A 27886-nucleotide genomic window follows, 5' to 3' on the forward strand; every position below is an offset into this window, starting at 1 on the left:
ATATATATATACACCTTAGAGAAAGCTGGAGACCTTTAAAAAATGCAAACCTCATAAAACTATTTTTTTGCATCTTTTTTTCTTTCTATATAATAGAAAGGTACAAAATGTCGCATAAGGATGTCATATAAGAAAAAAGTATAAAAAGTATTTTTGTGTGTAATCAATAATATTTTTTTCGTCTGACACATAAAAGTTGTTAGTCTTTTTCAGAAGTGAGAGTTATTTAAAAATTTGTATACGAATTTCCTTCTTTTGGTAATGTAGTCACTAAAATGCTAAGCCCTGAATTTCGAAGCATATTTTGCGGAGCATGTTATTCCCACTACGACATCGGAAACTACATCAATGTATAGAGAAAATTAAATTTTTGAAATATCGAAGTAAATGGAATAAAGAATTATGCAATTTTTCAGTTCTCCAAAAAGTAATTTGCATTATAGATTAAGCACCTCCTATTTTTTGAACTATTTATTGAACTATTTCACATTTAATTCAAAACACGTAGTGTACTGAAACATGCAGTGACTGATTATTTGATCCTCCAATTCATTAAAAAAAGTTTCAAAAAAAAAACAGAGGTGTGTTCCATTAAGTTAAAAAAAAATCAAAAATTTTTCAAATATAGATTCTAAATAGTATGAAAAAATACAAATGCAATTTTGAAATTGGCTACGTAGTTTACTAACTGAACAAATACAAAAAATGAAAATTAAACATGCAGTGAGTACAAAGTACAATATTAATCACATATAACTTATTTGTAACTTAAAGTGATCTCAGTAAAGTGTCCTCTAAGAAGACATATACATCACATTTTTACAGAAGCGAAAATAAACATTTGTTGAGCACTTTTTTTAGCAGGGCTTTTTTTTTAGAATTGGCAAACGCAACAAGAATAAAAAGGAACAAAGATGTCAAACAGGTCTCTCGGACAACAACATCTCAGATATGCATCGCTCATACAATTGTTTGTTCTCCACTTGTTTCGCAGAACAAAACGATTAAACTGTTTGCAAAAGGAAACCTTTTTTACATCCTCAAAAAAAAACATTGTTATTGTTTCTGCTATTTCTGTGAACATCTTAAGAGCGTACATAAAGACAGTATTGTAACAGGAATTTATAACATTTAAAATAGTTTTGTATTGCGACATTGCAGTACAATATATGATCATTTTAAGAACTAATGCTCTGAAAAATTTTGCAAAGGTCGAAATTTTCTTGATATTCTTAATAAAAAAATATTTTGTCCTATTTTGTCCCTTTTCAGCTTTTTTCTGATTTTTTTTTCTGTTATAAAGCAATATTATAACCCTTTTATAATACTCAATATAACAAGTACTATCTCTTATGAGATCTTCTTTAAAATGCTAATAATTATTTTACAAAAGATGTATGTTTGAAATTACTAGCCCTCCACTTTTGTAACAATTTTTTTATGTTTAAATGAGTAATATTACTCGAAATAGAAATAAATAAGTAATTTTTTTTTAAATTTCCGGTATCAATACATAAAAGTGAAAAACAGACTTCCTTTTGTGTTCTTACAATCCTAACCGGAATTGTTTATGTAGCAAACATTCGGCCACTGGTTAAGTAGTTCGTAAAGGAAAAATACCTCTTCTATTTTTGGAAATTCTGTTGCATACTTCAAAAGAATGCACCTTTATTTTTGTTGATCACAATCTATCATGCTACCTATTTTCCACCTTTATAGTTAACTATGCAGATCAACATTCAGAATATCAGTAAGTCAAAAGCCATTTATTTTTTTCTTCCATCTTGGAAATCTTTTTTATGTTTTGGTCAATTTATTGTAAGTTATTAACTTGTTTGAGTTTTAATGCTAGCTTAAATGTAGTTTGTGGACAATATTAAGGAAAAACAATAACATTTGGCGTTAAATAGGTGTACTCTCTGTTTAACTGATTAAACTGATTTTAAAGCTTTATCTTAAAGCCGCATTAGTGTTTCTGTGTTGACAAATATTTTAAAATTAATGGCATATTTTATTAGTTACTTAAAAAATGTGTGCTTATGTATGCGTAAGTAAAATTAAAAGATAACAATATTGTTTGTTAAGTAGATAACCATCAATAATCTTCGTTCTTCCCATTAAACTCTTATTAAATACAAAATGAATGAGAAAAGTATTTAAATAAAATGAAATCAAAGTATAAAATAAGAAAAAGATTAAAATAATGTAAAAAATACATCATAATGAACGCAAAATAATAATACAACCAAAAGCAATAAATGCACATTACGGTTTTTTTTCTATGCTAACTTATGATAAAAATAAACTTCTGTATTTTTTAAAAGCAGAATCCTTCCATAAAATATTGCACATGCTGACTGAATTCTCGCAGTTATAAATTATTTCTGCTAATAATTTAAAATGTGTATTCAATTAAAGTTAATTATTGAATAATATTTCTGCTTCTTATTGAAAAATAAATGTAATCGGTTTAACTGTCTGTCTGTTTCTCTCTGTCTGTCTGTGTATGTGTATACACACACAGATATATATATATATATATATATATTTATTTCATGTTTGGTGTGATGCTTTAAGATGTATTATGAGTTCCTAATAGCATGTCTCAATAACGAATCTATTTCTAAACATATATTTCCCCCCAGAATGTCTCTGTTCATGTTATTCTTAAAAAGTAGAATCTTTTAATTAAATGCTTACAGCTGATTACGTAATTGTTAGCTGACGATATAAAACAATCAGTTCTATAGAAATTATTGCTGAAAAGCTTTGTCTAATAAATAAATTTCGTATTAGTCAATTTTTACCAATTTTCAAAATTTAAAATAAATAACTACAAATTAAAAATAGTGAACTGCTTATTATTCTTAGGTGAAGTTTTGAACAAAAAATGATATAATATAGTTTTAAGCTATAACAAAATAAACATTTAAGTATTCGCTTTTTTTTTTCTTCATTCATAATCAGAAATAATAATTTTAACTCTACATCACACGTAAAATTTCAAAATTTTAGTAGATAAATAACTAAATGATTGGTTGGAAAATGATTGTAGTTAACAAAAAAGCATAATAGTTAAAGATTTAATAATCATAGACATTTATGAAAATAATTTAATAATACCTAAAAGCTTCTCACACAGCCTCAATTTTTATTTTGCTAAAAATAGAAGAAAGCTGGTCAATGTCAAATTCTGACAGTAAAAGGAACTCTATTTCCAGTCTTTGTNTAACGAATCTATTTCTAAACATATATTTCCCCCCAGAATGTCTCTGTTCATGTTATTCTTAAAAAGTAGAATCTTTTAATTAAATGCTTACAGCTGATTACGTAATTGTTAGCTGACGATATAAAACAATCAGTTCTATAGAAATTATTGCTGAAAAGCTTTGTCTAATAAATAAATTTCGTATTAGTCAATTTTTACCAATTTTCAAAATTTAAAATAAATAAATGCAAATTAAAAGCAGTGAACTGTTTATTATTCTCCGGTGAAGTTTTGAACAAAAAAATGATATAATATAGTCTTAAACCATAATAAAGTAAACATTTAAGTATTCGCTTTCTTTAATTCATTCATAATCAGAAATAATAATTTCAACTCTACAGCACACGTAAAATTTCAAAATTGTAGTAGATAAATAACTGAATGATTGGTTGAAGAATGAGTGTAGTTAACAAAAAAGCATAATAGTTAAAGATTTAATAATCATAGACATTTAAGAAAATAATTTAATAATACCTAAAAGCTTCTCACACAGCCTCAATTTTTATTTTGCTAAAAATAGAAGAAAGCTGGTCAATGTCAAATTCTGACAGTAAAAGGAACTCTATTTCCAGTCTTTGTTTGGAAAGTTTTTTTTTATTGCTACGTATTTATTTTTGTTTATTGTTTTAGATGTAAATTAGTTGCAATGCGAGTTATGAACTAGGAAAGATTTTTTCAGTAATATATGAAGTAAATACCATTTGTAAAGCTTAAAAGCTTATTATGAAAGGGAAACAATTTGACTATTTGAATTATGATAGAAGAAGTTCTTTTCCCTACCGTTTTCTGCTAGTAAATTAAATTGTACAATTAACTATTCACATTGTTTGATTAAAAAACTTCATTCACTTCAAGAATATACAGATTAAAAATAACAGTTGACATGTTTCAAACGTTCAAAAATCGTAGCCTATTTTTGAACGCTTAAAACATGTCTACTGTTTTTTCCAATCTGTATATATTCGAAGCGAATGAAGTACAAGTAATATGTTTCTTTCTTCAGTTTCTTGGTATTATTTATTACATTTTCCATGATCTTCTTCGCAGCAAGAAATCTTTTCTTGTCGCTAATAGACTGTCTTTTCCCTCTCCGCACATTTTTGTTGTGACTGCCATGAGCTCATATTTAAGGTTGTTCCTTATCTTCAAAGAGAAGAACTCCCCGGTTCAGAGCACCGTAGGAACAGCTCCAGCATGCGTAAGAACTTGATTTACATAAGAACGTTAATATAAGCCAAGTTTATAATGCTGTGGGGATAGTAGTTATCGACAATGTCAACCTTCATTTATGAAAAGTTACCCCAATTAGGTTACCCATTCTCGAAAGAGTAGTAGTTATAGAACACATATTTCGACAGTATAACAATTTTCTTAATCGACTTCTATTATCCAATTTAATTTGTCAAAAAATAATAATATTTCAGCTAGATTTATATAATTTGTTTATTTAAAAAAAATAACATTAGTCGCATGCTTTAAGTAAAATTTGACGAAAAGAGCAAATAAAATTTGAATAAACACTGATATTATGAGACATTGTGATAAGTTTATTAAGATTTAATTCCTCACTAAATTCTCTTTTATGACATGCATAATTTTCTACTCTAATTATGATACAAGCGAAAGAGTTTGGAGTAATATGCTGCATATTGTTGCTGCAATTGGTTTAGTGGAAAATTGGCAAAGCAATACTAAATAACAATACTAAGGAAAATCTTGGTCATTTTTTGAAAAAAGATGCAATTTATTTAATTCTTAATTTAAAAACTCTACACCTTTATCATATTTTTGCTGTTAATAAAACGAATTCGCAGCTTGCTCATTAGACTTTAAGATCATGTGATGAACAAACATTCAGTCAACTCAAAATTTATTCAAGGCCTTTTAATAATGTTCGAACCGTAGTGAATATTTTTTTGCATATTTTTCCTGTATGCATAAAATGTAGTATTATACAGATTTAAAAGTGCACTTTAAAAACTATAACAGATTTTATAATAATACACTAAAAGATGCGTAATCTAAACAAGATAAGATGAGCTAAAAATTAACTATTAAATTTACTTACAAAATAAATGTTTTAAAATTTTTACAAATATTAAAATTGACTATCTAGGGGAAATCAGAACCTAGTATGATCTTTAATCCATGCGACTAGAAATATTTTTGAAGTAGATTTAAAATTGTGCTAAATTATTCATCTAACATAAAATAACATTTTAAAGTGTACGAAAATTTTTGAAATGTGAATTTAAAAAGCAATATAAATTTTCCCGAATGCATCACTGTAACTCTTTAATGTTCTTTCTATCACCAAATAAAGTCCTATCAGTTTAATAGAGCTCATTTGAAAATTAAGATTTTTTAAAATTAATTGTGATATTTTAATAGTTTCATGTAACTTATAAATAAAAAAATGACACAGGGATGAAAAAAAGTCCTAATTATTACTGAAGACACTCTTATTACTTTTATTGTGTTATTTAAAAGCAAGAAATTAAGAAAGAGAAACTGAATTTGGGTGTGTGTAGTAAGTAGAAAATTTTAAGAATACGAAATTATACGAATACTGGAACACTTTTCAGATTTTTTTTTCATTACATATTTCATTTTCAAAAACAAAATATTTTTAATTTTGAAGCTCTGTATAGCACACACATACACATACAAAAAATAAAACCAAGTTCCACAATATGTCTTAATTATGAAAAATTATTATGATATTATGGAACTATGAATTTGGAACAGGTATATTTTAATATCTGAGGACCATGACGGCTAAAAAGATATATGATATTTAAAAATATGTAATGAAATTCTAAAATTATATATATAAATAAGAAAAAATATATAATATGTAATTTATTAAAATTAAAAATGAATGTACAAAAATCTGATTATTTGAATGGTAATTATTTGAAAAAAAAAATATTCTAAAAATAAGTATTTATTTAGGGTCAATTTTCATAAATTAAATTTATTATCTTCTTTGAATCTGACTATCATTGAATAATATCTAATATTAATATTAAAGCACTGCATTTTTTCAAAGGAAAATTAATGCTTAAAATATCTTATTTTAAATGAAAGACTAAAAGAAAATAAAAACACAATATTGGTGTTAATAATAATTAAAACATTAAAAATGACACAATTGTCATATTTTAAATGTAATCTTTCTTATCACTTGTTGGGTTCGTAATATTGCTTCGTTAAATACACATAAACATGTTTTTTTTCCAGCGTCGTTTACCCTATTTCTATAAATTAAATTCAGCTAAGATTCTAATACGAATAAAATACATTCTTAAATTCTCTTGAAAAATGGACTAAGCCAAGAGGAGAGAGAAGACCTCAACACGGAACAATTTAGTAGTCCGACGTAATGAACTTAAACTGCAGGAAAAATAAGAAAGATGGCACTACATTCGAGCTACTAAACAGTGCAGTGGAATAATAAAACATGAAATATGTTATTACGTTTGGACTAACAAGGGATCAAATCAAATAAGGGGAAGTTAAGTAGTGAGAACTTAGTCTTTAACGATCAATCAAAGTACCTATATATCTCATGAATGAATATTTATGATGTGGCTTTAATCTTTTTCTGAAAAATAACGATTTCCATTACACATGATTTCCAGAAGAGAATTCAGAAGAGAATTGAAGGATTTAATAAAAATTTACGATTTAAATATTAGAAATTTAGAAAATATGTAATGTCCAGTTAAAGCATGACATATATTATTTACTTACTGAATTATTTTATCAAATTCTCAAATTTGTTTAATATAATTATTTTATTATATTATAATTATGTAATTCGTATATATATTCTTAAATTATATAATTCTTATATATTCTTAATTGATATTATAATTATTAAATAAGAATTGTGGAAATAAAGTTTAACCCATTAGTGCCTAATGTATCTTTTTAGGGACGTTCAAAAAATTTATCATAAACTTAGTTGAATTAATTTATCAACTTATATTGGACACGCAAGGAAGCCACCAACAGAAATCAAGCTTATAAATTGGTGATTCAAAAACACTACACTATAAAAATGCTGAGGAGAGCTATAAAGAATTGCACAAAAGGAAAGAAAACTGCTCTTCATGGAAGACCAGTACGAGTAATAGAACGTACTTAAACGGATGCAAGGAAACAACATTTTATCTACATTAGGAAAGAACTTACGTTCAAAACAACCGGAAAAAAGATGGTGAACTAAGACATTGTAAAACAGAAATTTTAGTTAGATGGAGAGAGCATTTCAAGTCAGAGCCTATCTATAGATTCTTGAATACTAGATTTCGATTTCTTATCTAGACAAACTGAAAAATTAATGGCATGAAATTTACGCGAAATATGTAACTTACAATCTATATCGTAACCGATCTTCTGGAATAGATGGTATAGAATGTGAACTAATTAATATTAATGAACCTATACTAGCCGTAAAAGCACAAAAAATTATTTGTAATATTTAGGTCAATAAACAAATGCCCATTAAATTGGAATAAAGTTATCATTTACCCTATTTTTAAAAAGGGAGACAAACTGAGATGTCACTATTATAAAGGGATTACACTTCTAAACGTGGCATTTAAAATCCTCTCCAAACTATTGCATGATGAACTTGCTCCTTATGTTTTAAATATTATTGGGTACTAGCAATATGGATTCCATAAGAGTAAATCTATTACTGACTAGATTCACTCTCTCAGACAGATTCTGAAAAAAACAAAAGAATAATGATATTGATACGTACCATCTTTTTTATCGATATTTAAACAGCTTACGACTCCATCAAACGGGAGAGGTTTTTCAATTCTATGATTGAGTTCAGAATTCGATATAATAACGCTGTAAAACTGATGTCAAATGCAAAGAAAAAATCCTTTTTACAAGCGGAGAGGTTTAAAAAAAAGAGACACACGCTATTATATGCTATTTAACATGAAAAAGATGCTGATATAAATACTATGGGTACAATTATCCAAAAGTCTGTTTTACTATTGACTTATGCAGGTGACAGGCTTGTGGCTTCTGCTAAAGCATAGGGTTTAACTATTAATCAGGAGAAAACCAAATTTATGGTTATCAGCAGTCGAAACCTTGCCTCTCGTGATGAATGATTTTGATGGTGTCAGTTTGTTCAAGTACCTAAGGGTAATTTTTACATAAATAAATGTACAATAAATATTTAATAATGATACAAAAACAGAGATTAATAACAGGATAACGATGGCTAATAGATGTTATTTTGGATTGAGAAACCAACTGAAAACACAGCTTATTTCCATTAAAAATAAGATTACTTTACTCTAATTAAGCTTGTATTATTTTATGGCAGTGAATGATGGTCTGTAAATAAAACTGATGAAAAGTGACTACTAATTTCTGAAATAAAATACTCACAACAATCTTCGGAGCTTTTAAAGAAAATGATGCGGATTCAGTACAATTGTGAATTATACAGAAATTTAAACAATCAAATATTATATTAGTTATAAAATCCTATAAAATAAGATGGCTTTGTCACATCTGCAAAAGATGACCCAGTTAAGAAGGTATGAAAGTAACTGATCAGTTAGATTGATTCTTTGGGCATAATAGATGGAGAAACCTGATTGAGACAAATATTGAGAGAAGATTGGCTTCTTTTATCAATGTTATTACAGATGTCTTCTTTATACCCAAAATTAAATAAGACTGTAGGAATATTTTTCTTAGAATCTCATTCTCTTTATTTTTTCAATATTTATAAAATTTTATGTAAAAATTGTTTTTCTTTAAAGAAGGTCAAAATTGTTTCCAGTTCGCATTTTATTTTAATTTAAATTTATTATTGAAAACCTGAGCACGAAATATCTTGATTATTTGATTTATTAAACGTATAATGTCAGCTATTAAATGATTATCTTCTAGGTCTAAGCAAATTATTGCAATAAAGTTAGATTAGAGAAATTTTTGAACTAACATATATGCAATAAATGAATTTTGGCAACATTTTTTAAAATAAATTTTATTTTAAAGTTTTAAATCAATAAAAAAATTTTTTAGTTTTATTTATCGTTGCACGTTCTTCTCCGAAGGTTTGCTGTATTTAACTAAATAAAAATCTCATACATTTTATATGTCCCAGTAATGTTTAATCGTTTTTTATATTTTTTTTATCAGGCTTAGTTTACAAACCCGTATCATTAGTTTGCATATTACATTTCGTTGCATTTTCGTCAAGGGTGCCTAATAATCTATAATATGCTGAAAATGTAAAATTTACTTATATAAGACGTATATATCTGCAAAATTCCTATTGAAACGAAACCAAACTTATATGATTGAAAACATAAAATAAACATAGGATTCGAAAGGTCAATAAAAATTTGATTGACCTTTCGAAAATTTTATTGATTTGATTCAAGATAGAATCCCTTAAAAATATCTTTCATTTAATATTAATTTAAAAAATAAAGAATTAGCTGTGCATTTGTCGCAGAAAAGGTCTGACATCTTACTCACAGATGAGAGGGCGAAAGTTCCATCCCAGCTGATGACAGCTTAATAATATATACTGAAAATGAAGTTTAATAATATAACTGAATAATATATCTTAAATACTGAAAAACATTTTTTTTTAATTTAAGGCCCAAAATTAAAGACTATTTATTTAGTTTAATATAAATTCTTCAGTTTTGCAAACTGAAAAAAAGTTTACTTTATTTTTTCATTTAGAATACACAATTTTTTTTACAAAAAAATATTAATTAATTTTAGAATTTTTATGCCAGAAACTTTATCTTATTTCTTTAATAAGAACAAAAATTTGCATTACAAATAATTATGAAAACTAATAAGACAAAATCTTCAAATTTTTTTTCGTAATTGAAATTAAATAGCATAAATAAAAAGAAAAAATATTAGTTTTATAAAATGCTTTAATTATTTACAATCGAAAAAAACACACATTTCAAATCGTATATAATTGAAAATTTTAACTAAAATAAAATTAAAAAATATAAGGAAACTTCAGTTTTTGAAATTAATTAATTTTTATCTATTTTTTTTAATTTTTAAAATAAAATTAAATAATTTTCTCTCTTTTATTTTAATTAGAAATTTGATTTTAAAAGCCGTTTAATTTTTTAATGAAGAAAATGAGTTTCTTGAGTAAGTGACATTGCATTAGAACCATTGCCATTAGAACCTTAAGCTATGAGATTTATACATTAAGTGTCCTTTCATGTGTCACCTATAATACTCCGTCATTTTTTCTTTAATTCAAGGTTGGTTTCTTTTCTAAAGAAATTTTACATGCTTCGCTTGTTATAACTATTTAAATCATATAAATCAATTTACACGGTTAAATAAAAAGGCAGCTAATTATGCCAGATATGCCAAATATGATAAAAAATATGCCAGATATGCTTATATTTTGGAAATTTGTATGTTACTATAATGTCAAAACTCTGAAATGTAATTGTGACTTCAATTTTTTTAGGTGAGCCTGCTACAGTGTACATTAGGATAGCAGTTTTAAACATTAATTTTGTTGATGAAGCTAAACAGGTAAACTACTATTCATTTAAACTACAACATAGCACCACATTTTTAGAAGGTCTTTAGAAAGCCTTACAATCTATATTTCTTAAAATGTTAAATTAGATTGGTTTCGAGGCTTATCTTTCTTTTATAAATGAAATTTCATATTAAATAAAAACATACTGTTGTTTGAGATTAGTGAGTGTGCGTAGTAAATAATTATACTAAATATCATTTGTCCTAGTGATTCAATATTCGCAAACTAAGTGCCAATCGTAGTGTTTCAATTATGATAAATGATTAGCGTTAACTATTATGAAATCAGATACATAAACGTACTTTCACTGAATGAACATGGGAGGGGGTAGTCGTAAGCTAGAACATATGTGTTCCGATTCGGTCGGACCCTTTCATGCTAATTTCATAACATATATCGATAACTTTCGAGTAGAATTAAGAAAAAATTGCAAAATGATGCTAGCAATGAAAATCATTTCTTTCATACGTAGTTTTGGAATCCCTCACAATAAATAAATAGAGGTAAGAAATGAAAGGCCGAATCACAACAGCGAAAAATGGCATCAAATTGCGTCGTTAGTAATAATGGCCTTTTAATTCTAATCTGCAATCAAACAGGTATTTTCAAGTATCATAAGTAGTGATTTGTTAGATTTTTCAAATAATTTCCTCTTTTAAACATTCATTTGCGGCCTCTTATCTCTACTACATAAAAAAAATATTCAAAATTTATGTATTATTAAACACTGTGTATGAAAATTTTAATTGAGATTAAGATTTTGTTGTGTCTGAAGAGTAGGAAAAAAATAGCTTTTCGATTGACAATATGGTTGAGCATTAACATAAGTAAGTTTCCTGCAATACTTGCACATTTATTGCTCGATTTGCTTTCCAACTTTTCAATCACTTGATGCATTGTTTAGAACGAAATGACTAACAAATACTAAATTTTTAGGCATTTGGGGTAGACATATTCTTTCATCAAATTTGGAATGATCCTCGAATAAAAATTCCAGTATCTCACAACACTTCCCGCCTTGTTCTGGATAGTAAATGGAGACATCATTTATGGACTCCAGATACCTACTTTAAGAATTTTGTGGATGGAAAAGTCAATGATATCATTATTCCTTATAGTTATATGATTTTGGATAAGAATAGTGATTTGTTCTTTGCAGCTAGGTAAACATTTTATTCTAGAATATCTTTTTATTAATGTTTGTCTATAGAAATATTAATTTATAAGCAAACTGTGCTTCAAAGATTATAATTTTTAATACTAATTAGACAGAAATAAAGTGGTTTTTATTTTATAAATTAGTTTAATGAAAGTCAGTTTCATACAGTTGATGTGAAATAATTAACATCTTGAGAATAACACCAGAATACTTATATTGTATTAAAGAATTATAAAAGTTTCGCTGAACTGAAATAAATCGAATTTAACAAATATAAGCTTAAAAGTAAAAAAAAATATAAGCTTAAGGTGAAAAAGAGGTAAAAAAATAATAAGTTTAAAGGTTATGAAAGGTAAAAAAAGAAAAAAACTAAATTTAGTAACTAAAAAATTCTCGGCCAGAATTGGCTAGCTAATTCCTTCTCAATAAGATCTTGGTTATTTGGTTGGTGTGACTCAATTTTTTTATATCTCGCCTACGACCGTTTGCCTCATCATTTCATGATCTATAATAAATTTAAATAAAAAGTTCTTATTTAATTCTAGGGTAAGTTTAAAGCTTGACTGTGAAATGAACTTGGCTTCCTATCCACATGATGTTCAACAGTGTGAAATATCAGTCATGAGCTGTAAGTGCAGTAAATTTTATTAAAAATGAATTCTTAATAAAAACTTTTTTAAAATCTAGTTTTATTAATTAAAAAAATGATGTAACCATATACGTATACATTAGATGAATTTTTGAGCAAAAACTTTTTTCATTATTTAAATTATTAATGTCCTATTGTTTAATAATTATTAATGTCCTATTGTTAAATAATTTTAAATTTTCCACAATCTTTTTAAAAAGTTCCTTTAAAATTCACATAAATTCGATTATCTGGGATATTCGTTTATCCGAAGCTGAGTATTTCCCGACAATGTCAGTAAATTGAGGGAAGCAAACAATTTAGTGTAGAATAAACTCATTTGATGCATACTTGCTACATATAAAAGTATTACAAATTGCAAATGGCATATGTTTATATAGTTTAACAAATGAAACATTATGTCAGTAAATTGAGGGAAGTAAACAATTTAGTGTAGAATAAACTCATTTGGTGCATACTTGCTACACATAAAAGTATTACAAATTGCAAATGGCATATGTTTATATAGTTTAACAAATGAGACATTATGTTATTAAATTTCCGAAAAAATAACGATGGAAATTATCTACCATTACGAGACCTTGCAATTTGAATGCAGCAAAGTTTTAAACTGACAAAAGCTAGCACTAGTGGTTATTACATGTAATTGAAATGCTCTCTAATTATATTGCGTAAGTGTACAAATAATATTGCAATTACATATATATATANAATCATTCTAAAAAGTTTCAGTTACCTCATCCTCTATGTTCTACACAATTAATAATAAAAGATAGTTGTTATAAAATAAAAACCTCACGTGATAACTTTTGGATTACTTGATAACCCTTTCAAATGTGCCTTTTTAAGTACTTTCTTTTAATAACACCAGGGTTGCAAAAAAACGGTTTTTTGTTTTATAAAAGTTTAAAAAAAAAAGATGTTTTGGTTTAAAGGAAATTTTTTCTCGTTTTGACTGGTTTTTTAAGGTTTTATTGAAAATTAAGATATAATAATTTCTTAATCCCTAAACTAACAGTAAGAATTTCACAAAAAATATTTTCCATTAAAAAGAATTCACAAAAATCTTTTTTTTAGCAACTGATATATATTTTGAATAAAGAGTGAAAAACTTTTGTTCCATAAATATAGTAAAAAAAAGCATAAATTCCGAATATACTATTTTATTACTTCACAACTAACTTAGCAGCAAAATCAACATTTAACATCTAAATTATATTTGAGTAGTGTATTTATGTAGAGGTTCCCTCTTTATTGTCAGTTTAAATAAAAATGTATTTAAAATTATTTACATTATTAATATGTTATTATACAATTCGTTATTATACAATTCATAGTGTTATTAGTGTTATTATACAATTTATTTAATTTATATTAGTGTTATTATACAATTTACATTATTGAGTATACAATTCGTAGTATTAATCTTAATTGATTGAAGATTTCTTTTTGGTCATTTTATTCAATATAATCGAGTTTTAAATTAAATATGCTTGTTGACGTATAACAGCATTAAATTAATAAGAAAAATAAACACTTCAAAAATGTATTAAATGAATTTTGAATATTTTCTTTTTTAAAATAGCAAAACAAATATAAATTAAAAATATTTCATTAATGAATATTGGCATACTGCATTTATACAATACAAATTTGAAACCCTGGTAATAATGTATTTAACAAGTTATTTAAAATTAAGTCTAAAAAGAACTCTTTTAATAACTGCTTTTAAAAACTAAAGGAAGGGAAATTAGTGATGGTCTTTCAAGCATTTTTAAAAGACATGACGACTTAATATTTCTCACATTAATTTATTTTATAAAGATATTTTTGTGGAAGCCAAACTCTACATAAATATTAAAAAATCACAAATTTATGTTTATTTACAGTAATAGAGAATTCTATTAGCGATGAAGCTCAAAAATCTAATAAGAAATGTAAGAAAACTTATATTTTTGTATTTGGTTGTAATCAAACTGATAGAATTCATATAAGCAATAGAAAATGTAATTATTAAAATTTTTTTTAAAAAAAATAGTCTTAGAATTTAAATTTTTTTAAATCATGGTTTAAACTAGACAATTCTGAATAGCACTATTCAGATTAATCAATGTTCTTTCTTAAAAATTTTCCAACTTCATGAATTAAATATTTGCTTCAAAATCAGACAACTTTCACCAGTTCGTTTTTCAACCCGCACCACTTCCATAATATAAAAATCTTACGCAAAAACTCAAGCTAATCACGTCATATGTTTTAAGACCAACAATAAGTGACGTATTTTATTTTGAAGTGTTTGTTTCTATCTGGTGGAAAAAATGGTTTCACAGTACCAATACAAATATATATTTGCCAAATTCTCAAATTAAAATTATTTTTCAGTGACACATACAACAAAGAATGTAGTCTTGAAATGGAAGGAATTTCAAATTACTCAAAATATTCTATTAGCTCAATATTATGTGAGTGGAAACAGTAGTTTAGGTGGAACAAAGAGGTATAGCATAGGTACGTAAATCTTTTTATTATCACTATAAGAATCCTTTTATAATTTTCTCGTAAATACTCTTTCATTTATATATTCAAAAAGTATGTAGAAAAATAGCATATATGGGCTAATTTGTAATAACCACCTTTAATGCTTATAATCTATGTCAAAAATGAAAAACATCAGGCATCACCGACAAATACAGAACAGCAAACAACAGAACAAACGTGCACCGTGACTTTATGGACGCCCTATATTTTAGCGAGAAAACAAAAGCACTGTCTACTCACAAAAGAAACCATTTTGAATTGTTAGATTAAAAAAATTTTAAACTGCATGTTTGTAGTTTTGAATGACATCATCCGGGTAAAAGTATTATCTTTCAAGAACTTATTTCCTAACATAATCTGTATAGATCCTGATTTAAAGATGACACGGAGTTTAAGGCTCTGTATCGGACTTTTCGGTGTAACCTAATCATCAGCTTTAGATGAATAAGTACCTGAGCGAATGGTGTGGGTAACAAATATCACTGTATTATGGTGACTCCCTTCGTCAACAACTTGCTGCTGTGGTTTAGAGCAGCGATTCTCAACCTTGGGGGCGCGAGCACACTAGAGAGGTGGCGCGATCCAAGAGAAAATATTACTTCAAAAATTTGATTAACTGACTGAAAAGAAAGCACACATACGCATAGAAAACAAAATATATTTCAACTTATTTAATAACTTATTAAAGTAAAATAACTTATTAAATCAAAACTTAGGGTGGGTGAGCCAAAGGTGGCCATGGCTACCCTTGGCTCATTTGGAGTGGCAAATTATTTTTATATGTATCATATACATTGATAGTTCTTGTGTGACGTCACTAGTGATACTTTTGAGTTAACTCATTGAAATAAATCAATAATTACTGAGTTAATTCTTTCAAAAGAGTTCACTAACAGTAACTAGTAAGTAAGAGTTAACTAATCATATTGGAGTTAACTAACCTAACCCATAACTAGTATAAAAATACCCAATTTAAGAAAATAACAGAATCTATCACAAAAACAAATTGTCTTTTGGTTTCACCACTTGTCGTGAAGTCTAGGAATTTTTCTTTATCAATTGAGAGTCCTTCGGGAGTCTTATGAAATAGATCCCTAACCCACTCGCAACATACTACCAGTTTTTCATCAGAAAAAAAATACCTTTTTTAATTATTTGTCAGCATGGCTTAATGATTTTAAAAGGTTACAAAAACAAATTTTAGATGTTCTTTGTTAGTCTTGTAAGTTTTAGTACAATCAGCCACATTTGCAAACATTGTTAGGCTTTTTTACTTTAAATTTCCGCTCCACAATTCCAATTTTCTACGAAAAGCATTAACTTTATCACTTGTATCCAACATATGTGTAATAAAATAGTAACGCTGAATGTACTGAACCCATGTCTTTACAAAGTGCGGAAAAAATTCTCGATTTCAGGGGCCTCATTTTTGTATAATTTACTACGGTTATGACAATAGTTAACACAATATTCAGACCATGACTCATTTCTTTCGAAGCCAAAACTTTTCTGTGGTTCATGCAATGCGTCCAGACGCACTGAGTTGATTTTTGTTTTACAAGTACTTGTATACTTTGGAATCTTCCTGACATTAAACGAACACATCGGTGTAATTTTTCTATTCTACGTTTCCCACGTTTATAAAATCATTTAAAACAGCAAGTAATGGGAGTGCTGTTGTTATGAGTTCTATTGGTTTGCAGAAATGTAGCTATTCTACTACTGACGTAATCACGAAATCGAATAAGCAATTAAATGAGCATCTTTATTACTATCGGTTACTTTATTGAGCGGTATTGAAAATAATTTGTCACGCAACTTAGAGAAAAGCTGACACTGTACATTTTCAGCTATATCACCAATTCGACGAGCAACAGTATCATTTGAGAGATGTATGAACTGCAATTATTTTAAAAATTACATCCAAACATAGTTTCTATTATCTGAATTGCTGCTGGGAAAATAAGTTCTTCACCAATAATGTGAGGTTTTTTACATCTGGCTAATTTACATGAAACTTTGTAAGATGCAATTAAAGTTTTTTTTATTATTCACAGACAAGGTTTCTGTAAAAAAATGATTTTTGCTTTTTATATGATTTTAATTTTAATTTTAAGAATTCTTTCGGTTTTTTGACGTACTTACTATGAACTTTTTTCAAATGTCGTTTAAGTTTATTAGACTTCATGCTGTCTGCGACCAACATTTTCGAGCAAATGATGCACAGAAACCTTTCTTCTTCATTTACTTCAGTACTGGTAAACTCCAAATTTAAGTATTCTTGAGAATATTTTCGTGATTTTATTTTTGGAACCACGCTTGTTGCTGCTTGACTATCGTCTAATGCTGTTTTACTTCCGTTTAAAAATTTATCCACGGGTCTGCATAAATCTGCTGCCTTGAATATTTAATACAGTGAATTACAATTAACAAGAAAATATGTATAACATACACATTTATGATAGATTCGATAACGATAGAAGGATCAACTCGAAGGAGATTGACTGGAATTTAAATTTGCGTTATCGAACATTTTCCGTCTTCCTATGAGAAAAAATTTGCTCTGCGTATGTTCCAGACGCCATCGGTGGTGTGGATTCTTTTCCACAAACATTACTTTTTTTATTGTTTAGTCATGCTTCTGATTTATTTCTTTAATTATTCAAAAAAATGGATTCTCTGTTTCTAAATATAGTTCACCCCGTCTAGGTTAACTTTCACTGAAGAATTTTTCTATTTTCATATTATTTTAACGTTACCTCCCTGTTTGGCTTTCATTTCAAATATAATATTTAAATTTTCCTCGCTTTCATTGACTTCATCTGCTCAACGTCCCCTTTGGCTAAATGCAAGATATGATTTCTTCCCAACGTTGGCACGCTTTTACTTTTGTTTTGGCAGTTAGTTGAAAATATTTTAAAAACAGAATTTAAAATATTCAATGTACACTATTGTTGTATACATTTTATTGTAAGCTCGGGGGGTGCGGTGAAAATTATGATTGAAACCTGGGCCGCGAATACTGAAAGGTTGAGAAAAGCTGGTTTAGAGGATAGAGCCTCCCAATGAGGTGACCCAGGTTCGAATCACAGTAATCGATACAAATTCTGCTCGTATTCGGAAGAAATATCCTCTCAGTGATACACGGATTATGGGTTACAATCCCCAAGCTGTCGGGATACCGTGTGATGTTTTTTGTGGTTTTCCTTTACATGAAACGCAAATGCAGGTTAGTTCCAGCGGAAAAAAATTCTCCACGAAGGCTAGTTTGTCCCAATTCCTGATGTAGAAGTTTCCTTGTCGGCAGGGTTGGGTTCAAAATTATAAGGTGGCGCAGTCTAACATTGATAATCGTAAACTAAAAATTGGGTCGGCTGTTCCACAACGGTTAAAAACAAATGGGTGTTAAATTTACTAATTAAAAAGTATATTTAAGTTATGTTCTTCGATCCACCAAGATTTCAGATTCATACGGAATAAATGATCAGTAGATTATTTAAAGTGATAATATTTTTAACTCACTGTAGCATAAAACTTTTCTTGACATATTTTAAACAAATTGTTGGAAGTTTTTTGTTTTTGACTTATAAATCATTTTTTAGGTGAATTTTCCTTTGTTGCTGGAAGAATCCACTTAGCCAGAAGATTAGGATATTTCTTAATTAATAAGTACATCCCATGCGTCCTTATTATTTGTATGTCTTTTGTAACATTTTGGATTCCTGCTGAAGCCTATCCTGCAAGAGTTACTTTATCAGTTACATCTCTACTAACAATTGTAACTCAACAATATCAAAGTGCAATGCCTTCTGTATCGTATGTCGTTGCTTTGAATATTTGGATGCTTTCTTGTATTGGATTTGTATTCTGTTCTCTTCTTGAGTATGCTTTTGTAATTGCGGTCATGAATAACAAAGGAGCTGAGATCTGGCCATTTCGTAAGGTAAATATCTTTAATTATATTCTGTAAAACACACCCAGACTATGAAACCATACTTCCACTGTAGGTTACGAAGCCTCCATGACGACTGACGCGAGTGCGTTTTTATTTAGTTTGTATGGATTAATGCAGCTCCTATTTTAATATTTTTGCTTAATCAATTTTCTTCTATTAAAATATCAAAGAATGTAAAGAATTTTCTCGTCGAATCCTTCACGGAGTTTCTCTCTCAGCACAAACAGCAACTCTTGTTCTACCTACTATTGTAACTTTATGAACAAATTTGGCATCAACCCTTTGTCGTAGTTTTAAATTGGCGTCATGCTGGTCTGAATTAATTTTCGTTGAGCGAAAAGTATAATATGCAAGATTATGAAGAAAAAACAAAATTTATTAATTCTTTTTTAAACTTTGGATTTATGTAACACAATAATATGTTCTAATTTTATGTAAAAATCATATTTTATAGTTCTCCATCGTGTGGTATCTTTCAAAGCACTATAAGCAATATAAAGTCCTGCTTTTTGAGAACATGTGTCGCAAAAATAATTAGCTTGGCGTCTTCCGCCTTTAATTTTTCTGTTTGAACATACAAAACAATCTTTACTCTTTAAGTCTTCACAGTGCCGCAATATATGTAGTTTGCCATTAAGCTATGGCTAACATCTTTGCTATGGCGGCTGAGAGCATACATACGACTAGAACGGTAAAAAAGCTTTAATGGCTGAGAGTAGACTGCAAAGGGTTAATAAAGGAATTTAAATTGTTTTTCTGAAAAAAATATTATTTCTAAAAAATATGACCCAAAAATTTTGATTTCAGTTTACTTCTATCCCTCTCATTTTGAACATTTGACGTGGAAGTAGAAATGGATCAAATACATTGTAAATTACATATAAAATATATATCGTATTTTATAAATTTTACAAACTAGATTTTTTTCAAGAAATTTTTATTTTTTTACGAATTTTTGAAGAAAAGAAAATTTAGGAATCAAATTCAAATAGATCACAGTACTTTGAAGAAAGTGAATTTACATACACTTTTATTATTTCTTTTATTTGAAGCAACTTTATTGCTTTTATGATAGGAGTTTTTTTTAATTCTAATATTAAATGTTAAAAACAATAACAATAAATGTTAAAAACACAGACTTTCATTAGTCAAAAAATGCTTTTCATTCCTTTACTTTGAAAAAAAAGCGTATAAAAAATTATGTGTAGTAACACACAGACATTATAAAAAGAAAAGTTGTGCTGACGGAGTTTTGAACAAAAACTTGACAGCGCAAGAAAATTTTGTTTACTTACTTAAATTAATTTTGTATCTTCATTTATTTAAAATTTTGTTTATAGTTGGTATTGCTTAATAAAAGTTGAAACAAGGTCAACTTTATTTTCGCCTTAAGGTCGATGTGAGATGGCCATCTTGCACAGTAAAAGAAAAGTGAAGCTAAAATATTACATTTCATGCAGTTGACCATGAAAAAAGCTGTAAGGAATGAATTTTACTTCGGAAAAAGAGTAAAAAGAATATAATAAAAGAATAAAGAATATCTTATGTACAGATTTAATTAAACCATTCCAAGAACCTTTACTACGCTTTTTGAGAAAAGTTTTCATTGTTTGTGCATATTTCATGGAGCCATTGCATGTACCTTGCAGATTTCATGGAACCATATTTTTTAGTTGTGGTATTGTATTCTTCACCACAAATGACACACTTATAATTATCAAATTTTGAGTGTGTAGAATCTCGTAATTCACTGATGTGCAAAAATAAGGATGAAATGGTAAAACTAGCATAACAACAAAATAGGCTGTTACAACGAAGTGAAAAGGCATTGAGAAGACCAATCACGGCAAGGAAAAGTAGTAAATTTGCCTATATGCACATTGACGTACCGGCGGGCGTGTCGTAAGGAAATAAAACAAATTGGTGGTGGAAGCGCAGTATTTATGCTAATGGTATTGCACGGTATACATCAGTTTAAACGAAGTGGATTTGTTGTTACGGTGCGATATGGCCAACAGATAACACAGAAGACGACATCTGGATGAGTTTACTCGAGGTCGAATCATTGGACAGTTAGAAGAAGATCAAAATGTGAACAGTGTGGCTGCGTTGTGCGGGATAACCCACATTTCACGAGCTTGGAACACATTTCAGAAAACAGGAATAGCTGTCCGGAGGTTTAGTAGAGGTTTTCCTCGCACAACCACGCAGCGGACGACCAGTATATAATCCTATAGGCTAGAAGGAATAGACGGCTGACAGCAGGAGAAATCGCTAGGGGCACACACAGCAAGGTACTGGACGCCCAATATCATGTTTTACCGTGGCCAGGAGACTGAACAAGGATGGTCTATTTGCACGATGGCCACTACGGTGTGGTCCATTAACACTAGTTCAACGAAGACGCCGTTTAATGTGGTGCCGGTAACACAACTGAACAGATGTGCAATGGTACTCTTTACGGATGAGAGCAGATTTAGTCTTATCAGTGATTCTGGAAGCATACAGCATGGAGAGAGCAAGGAATACGCAATATCCCCTCTAACATCATCGAAAGAGACCTATTTATAAGAGGCAGAGTTCTTGTATGAGGTGGTATCATGCTTGGTACCCGCACTGATCTATACATCATCCAAGGTGGCTCAGTCACTGGTGCCCACTATTGTATCAAGGTTCTCCTTCGTCACGTGCGTCTTTTTGCAGTGCTGGGGGTTCTGAGTTCTTTTTACTGAACGATGATGCTGCACCTCAGCGTACAGTAACTGTCACAGAACTGTTTGAGAGTGAATATATTGCATGCATGGAATGGCCGACTATGTCCCCAGATTTTAATCTGATTGAACACACGCTGGACACTCTAGGGGGCTCATGGCAGTACGTGCCCAACAGCCAGTAACAATTCCGCAGCTGCGATTAGAATTACAACAGGAATGTGCAGCAATTCCTGAAGAGCTTGTTAACAACCTGGTCCTCAGCATGGGCAGATGATGGCAATCCTGCATAGCAGTCAGAGGTGACCATATCCCATTTTAAAGGCTACAATATCCTTGCCAATCCCGTGTAGCATTGACGTTTTGATCCTTTATACAATTGTGTTTTAAGCCTATATTTCAATAAAGTTCCTTATTATTCCTGTGGATTAAATTCTTTTTTGCAAGTTGTTTACTTTTCCATATTCTTACATTTTGAGGATCCTGTGGTATAATTTTTTATCGATTTTCAATACTGCAGCTCAAGCGTTCAGTCGAAAAACAACTTCGTCCTCAATTTTTGCACACCAGTGTATGTAGGGTTCCATCTAGTACGTTATAGTGTTGCATCGGATAATGCACTGCTGGACAATTGCTAAGGATAAACCACAAATGGCTGCATAGCGCATAAAAAAAATTAAGGGTGGTAAAATGCCAAGTGAAATAAAAAAAATGACAGAATGTTGACACGTTAAAAAAATGGTAATTTACTGTGCTCTGAAACCAGAAGGTTCGAAATCTGTTCAAGGAATAAAACAGCGATTTTGTATTGAAAACGCGAAAATAAAAAAAATGCAAATACCATTTGTAGGCATCATAGAGTAAGATGTCAATAGGGAGTCATAGAGGGCGATAAAACGTCGTGGCATGCTTTACACGACAGTATTCAGCATCTGTTGGGGCAATTTGTCCCATTTATTTGGCGGTGCACGGATGAGGTGCTCTCGTTTATTGCAGGACATTCTCGATCAGCAACACTCCTACCCAAAGTGTATCACGCTTTTTCAATGGGATTCAGATTTGAAGAACGTGCTGGCTATACTAGGTGTTGAATATCCTCGCTCTGTGCACACTCCTTGACTGTTCGATGAGATGCCTATAAAAACAAATTTATCAGTAACAGATCCATGGAACAAGTGAGGAATCAGAAAATGATTAATGTAACGGTGACCAGTCCCCAGTTGGAAGAATATAGAGGGTGGCGTACGGTCATTAATTATAATGACAACCCATACCATGTCACTACATGTAGGATATCCTTTCTTGTATGTCTACTCAACTAAACGCAGTATCACGCCAGATCATTTGGCCTCGACAATCAAACGAGAGACTTATTCTATTCTCATCAGATAAAAGTGTGGTAGAAGAATGCTGATCAAAATATTGGTAGAAGAATATAAAAAAAACTATGAAAATGCAATCTTTTTTCGGTTATAAAATTCGTTTTCAAAGGAACTGCATAGCTAACAACTTCAGAAGTTTTTATATTAAAAATGGTAATAACAATGTTCTTATACATTCTGGAATTAATAAACGTAGTTTTAAATGATTTTTAACAACTTGAACATGCAAATAGTTTTCAAGAAAGGTCTATTATTTCAAGTAGCTTTTAAGGTGCTTACGATAAGAAAATATTTGTTTTCCTTTATCAATGCAATTATGAGATTGTTGTTTCACTACCATTGAGTTTCTCGCTAAGTGCAAATGTTGGCTGCTATATAAATGAAAATAAAATTAAAGCAGCTTCAATCCCGCCAAACTATCTGGCAAATATCTTTCAAAAAAAAAGAGAAAGAAATCTTCCTGATAATAAAATTTGCGCGTGCTGTTATCCGTATAAGTGAAACCAGTACCAACAGCATCATTAAGCAAGAGAACTTCAGTACTTGAGTGCAAGATCGTGATCCAATATGCTTTTCCAAACCTTCCATAATGATTGACGTACACTGAAGGGCCTTTTATTTGAAGACGACGAACATCAACACTATATAAAATGTATGAGAGGGGAGACGCGTAATCTCAAAGCAGCATTCTTAAACAAGTGGGATCAGTTGAAACAGAAATAGCCTTATTTTCAAAATACGCAAAGGAAAAAATTGACTGAATCTTCATGTACTCACTCTTAATTGTTTAAAGGGGTGATCGCTAATTAATTTGTTCAAACAATGTTTTAAGTTACGAAACACAAAAACGTACTTTTTTAAAACTTTTTTCTGACCCTCAAAATATAGGGATACACGCAATTTGACCAGGACATCGGACGCATTTTACTTGTTGCGTATTTTGCCTTATCTTGAGAACTTACTTTTTTGCATATAATTAATTATACAATTAGTTTATCAAAGATAATTACAATGCAAGAAATAATTTTTAATAATTGTTTATTTTAAAATAGAAAAATTTTGCAATTATGATGTAAACAAATTTTTAAAACATTTCTAAGAAAGTAATTTTATATGGCAAAATGCAAAAAGAATTGGTCGTATAGTTTCTAAGTTGCCGGGAAGTCTTAGCCCACGAATAGAGGTTATCGAAATGAAAGAAAACAGTGCTGCTTTTCAGACAAAATCCGTATTGTTTTTTTATGGCATAAACCTTTAGTAAACGTATAACTAAATGGTGTAGAAATTATTTTTATAAATGTATTGACTACTTAATAAGGATAGTTTAAAATTAAGAGATAATTAGAGAGTTGTCATAGTAAAAAAATTGTTTGCACAATTTTTTTAAAAATATTTAAAAACATTTTATTTAAGAAAATATAAAAAAGCCAGATACAAAAAAGGATGCAAAATGATGCCGAATACAAAGCAATTAAAAGATAGCATCAGCTCACATGATTATATCCGCAAAACAGGCGCTTTCTAATATTGTATTTATATCGCCAAAGCAAAATATAACAATACTATAGTAAGAGGAGCACCCAAATTGAAACTAAAATAGAACATATTAAGTAAAAAATATACGAAATAAAACAAATCAAGCAAAAAATAGAAAATAAAATACAGAATGAAATATAAAATGTTATCTATAAAGCGAAGAGCGATATAGTATGAACTTACACGTTCTGGAATCTCTCAAGAATGATTTAAAATATTTTCGTAATAAGTTTGCCAGATTACAAAATATGAAAATAGAAGAGTAAATAGAGGAATATTTTATGTCTCGTTCTCACGGCACATAAAATACTCACGGCACATAAAGGACTGAAGTGCATTTGATTTTTTTTGTTACTTTAGATTGGCTCGAAAATGGATGAGAGCAATCTAATAATATTTTACTAAATAATTTAAAGTTTATAAATAATAAGATTGATATTTAATTATACAATTTTAATGATTCTAGAATGATTCCGGTTTGCACAGATTTTTAGCCAAGGATTTTCCCGAATTGGATTTGCAAATGGTATAAATATGAATTTAGTTAACAAAGAAGTTTTTAGTAAATTTATCAATAATAATAACATACAATTAACTAAATGTTTTTATTTAGAACTGAATTAGATTAGTCGGGTATAAATTGTTTTCTATCCATTGTTTTTTAATTTTGAAAGAGTTTGTCTATTTTTTTTTTTTTTGGATAAATGAAAATTACTACATATTCTTTTAATTCTATTCACTTGATTAAAAATGGTATTTAATTAAATGTTTTTAGAAACATTATAATTCCAAGTAATTAGTTTATATTAAAGTTAAAATAATTTCTTTTCTCGTATAAATAAATCAACAATGCAAATATTTTCTTTTTTATTACCTAAATCCAAACAAATGAAATTAATATTATCATCATGATTACGAAGCAAGGTTAATTCCTTGGGGCAAATATTATTTTTAAAAAATCGCATTATCTTGAAAATTAAAAATAATCAAATCATCAAAAATTTTAAAACAAATTTAGTATTAAGAGAATAATTTTTTTATCATGATAGTGTAAAAATAAGTTAACTAAGAGAGAGGAAAAATCAGATTCTTGTTGTATTCCATCAATTTGAATAAAAATATGCTTTCCATTGTAAAGATAATAATTAAAAAGACATATATTAATTAAAATTTCCCAATAATCAAAATCGCAATTTAGGATATTTTTAAAATTATATTAAAAATTCAAAAGAAAATCTTTTAGTTTAGAAAGGAGAATACTATTGGAAGGATTCTGGAAATCAAGAGAAGTCGCAATAGAATAATTCTATTTTGTTTAATAAATTCTAAAACCGGTATATCATTAGTGATAATCCAAGAAAAACCTTTTTTTTTTAAATGTTTTTAAAATTATTTTATTTTAATAATTTTTCTTCTTTTCATTCATCTTTATTATTTTTCATGCTTTCTCTAGATTTTTTTAACTTATTTTATGAGTTCTATATCCTTTCAGCTTATGCGCAGTTAAAGAAACTTATTATTTTTCTTAATTTTCATCGTTTTTCTCTATTTTTCTTTTTATCCTTTTTGTTCTTATATATATATANTATATATATAAACGCGAAAGCGTTTAATGTGGAATAATAATTTAAGAAGGGGAATTTAGATAAGGAAATAGCATAAAAGGATAGATAGAAGCTTTTTATGTTACACGCCCCTTCCCGAAAATCTTTAATTACCATCTCAAAATTGAATAAAAAACATCTATTTACAATACTTTCCCAGGGATAGAAGAACACTTAACATGAAAAGAATAAAATTTGTAATCTCTACACTCATTACATAAAAGTAATATGAATTATAAAGAAATGCATTTTTGCACACAGGATAAAAATTTTAACACAATTAAAATGTTGTAAAAAAGAAATTTCTGTAGCTGGGCTACTAGCAAATTGAAGAGTTTGATCATCATTTCTAACAGTCTTTATGACTTAACAGCTTCTTTCAGTTCGAAGTCATTTGTTTGTAGTTCACAAAAAAACTTCAGCATCGCTTACTTTTTCTACTTTGAAGTTCAAAAGGCTGTTTTTTGAAGTCTCCATCGTATTATGAAATGATGCTTTTTTACGAATAATATCCTATTTTTGTAACTACTGTGTGTTTGAAACTGTTACTCATGTCTGTTGGGTCAAGTTTAGCTTATCTAAAGCCAGCGCTGTCTACGGTTATTTTGAAAATGGCTCTAAACGTCGATATAGAGAAAAGCCACAGTTTTGTGAAAATAAAAAGCGTTTGTGGTCTAATTTTTTAAAATTTAAAAACTTACTCGGATGCTGTCTTACCAGGGCAATCCATAAAAATTTGCTGAAACTGAGAATAGGATAGCGGTTTTCATAATTTTCATCTAGGTGGGAAAATATCGTCAAATTGTCGATTTTTAAAAAAAATTTAAAATATTTAAGTTATTTGTCTGTTCTAAAGCCCAGATAATTCTTCACTTCAAGATTATTTTTTTGTTTAAAATTATAGCATTGCTTCAAGTGTAAGGCACTTAAACAACGCCTGTTTTATTTTCCTTGGCGACAGAGCTTCGAAAAACAACGTTAAGGATTCAGTATTTTTAGGGGAATATTTGCTGGCTATAGGAGGATATCCTAAAGGAGGAAAACAGTCCCAAATCTCAGCAATATTGTGCTGGAAGATCCTAGTTTCAAAAATGTGTTATATAATAATTTTTTTTTATCTATTTGCGGTGTTGACCACAAACAGAGAAAAAGAAACCATCGCCAAACAGGTAAACGCTGAACTCTGAAGGATTGGATCTTCCAGAGAAAGGGGACAACATGTTCTTCTGATCAATGTTATTGCACGTCATATTCAGTACTTTTTTCTTTAAAAAATATATATATTTTGCACCAATGAAAAACCATTAACGCTATTTAAGCTCCCTAAAACTTATTCAAAATTTTAATAAACCTAAACGAATTATTCATTTTCAAAAAATATGACAGTGCTAAGCTTCAAAGATCTTCATCCAATCTAGACAAAATAGTAGGAAAATGTTTAAACGACTGTCATTTTATGACGGGAGATTGTTAATGACAATCATAAATTGTTTAAACAT

The 27886-nt window shown here is 28.8% G+C and overlaps 1 protein-coding gene and 1 long non-coding RNA gene across 2 annotated transcripts in view; one reads left to right on the forward strand and one right to left on the reverse strand.

Annotated features, from left to right (window-relative positions):
- Positions 1–27886, forward strand: part of LOC107436394 (glycine receptor subunit alpha-1) — a gene marked incomplete at its 5' end in the record, with an annotated part of 95340 nt that overhangs the window by 63107 nt on the left and 4347 nt on the right. Inside the window, 5 exon segments of the mRNA XM_016048103.3 lie at positions 10776–10843; positions 11790–12016; positions 12558–12640; positions 15044–15169; positions 18802–19142. Coding sequence (XP_015903589.1) covers positions 10776–10843; positions 11790–12016; positions 12558–12640; positions 15044–15169; positions 18802–19142 — 845 coding nt within the window.
- Positions 1–27886, reverse strand: part of LOC122270572 (uncharacterized) — a 41955-nt gene that overhangs the window by 4913 nt on the left and 9156 nt on the right. The window contains exon 2 of the long non-coding RNA XR_011638249.1: positions 22707–23000. This is a non-coding gene — a long non-coding RNA (uncharacterized lncRNA). The remainder of the gene's footprint in view (positions 1–22706; positions 23001–27886) is intronic.

Source organism: Parasteatoda tepidariorum, chromosome X1 (assembly GCF_043381705.1).
Source record: "Parasteatoda tepidariorum isolate YZ-2023 chromosome X1, CAS_Ptep_4.0, whole genome shotgun sequence".
Classification (NCBI taxonomy): domain Eukaryota; kingdom Metazoa; phylum Arthropoda; class Arachnida; order Araneae; family Theridiidae; genus Parasteatoda; species Parasteatoda tepidariorum.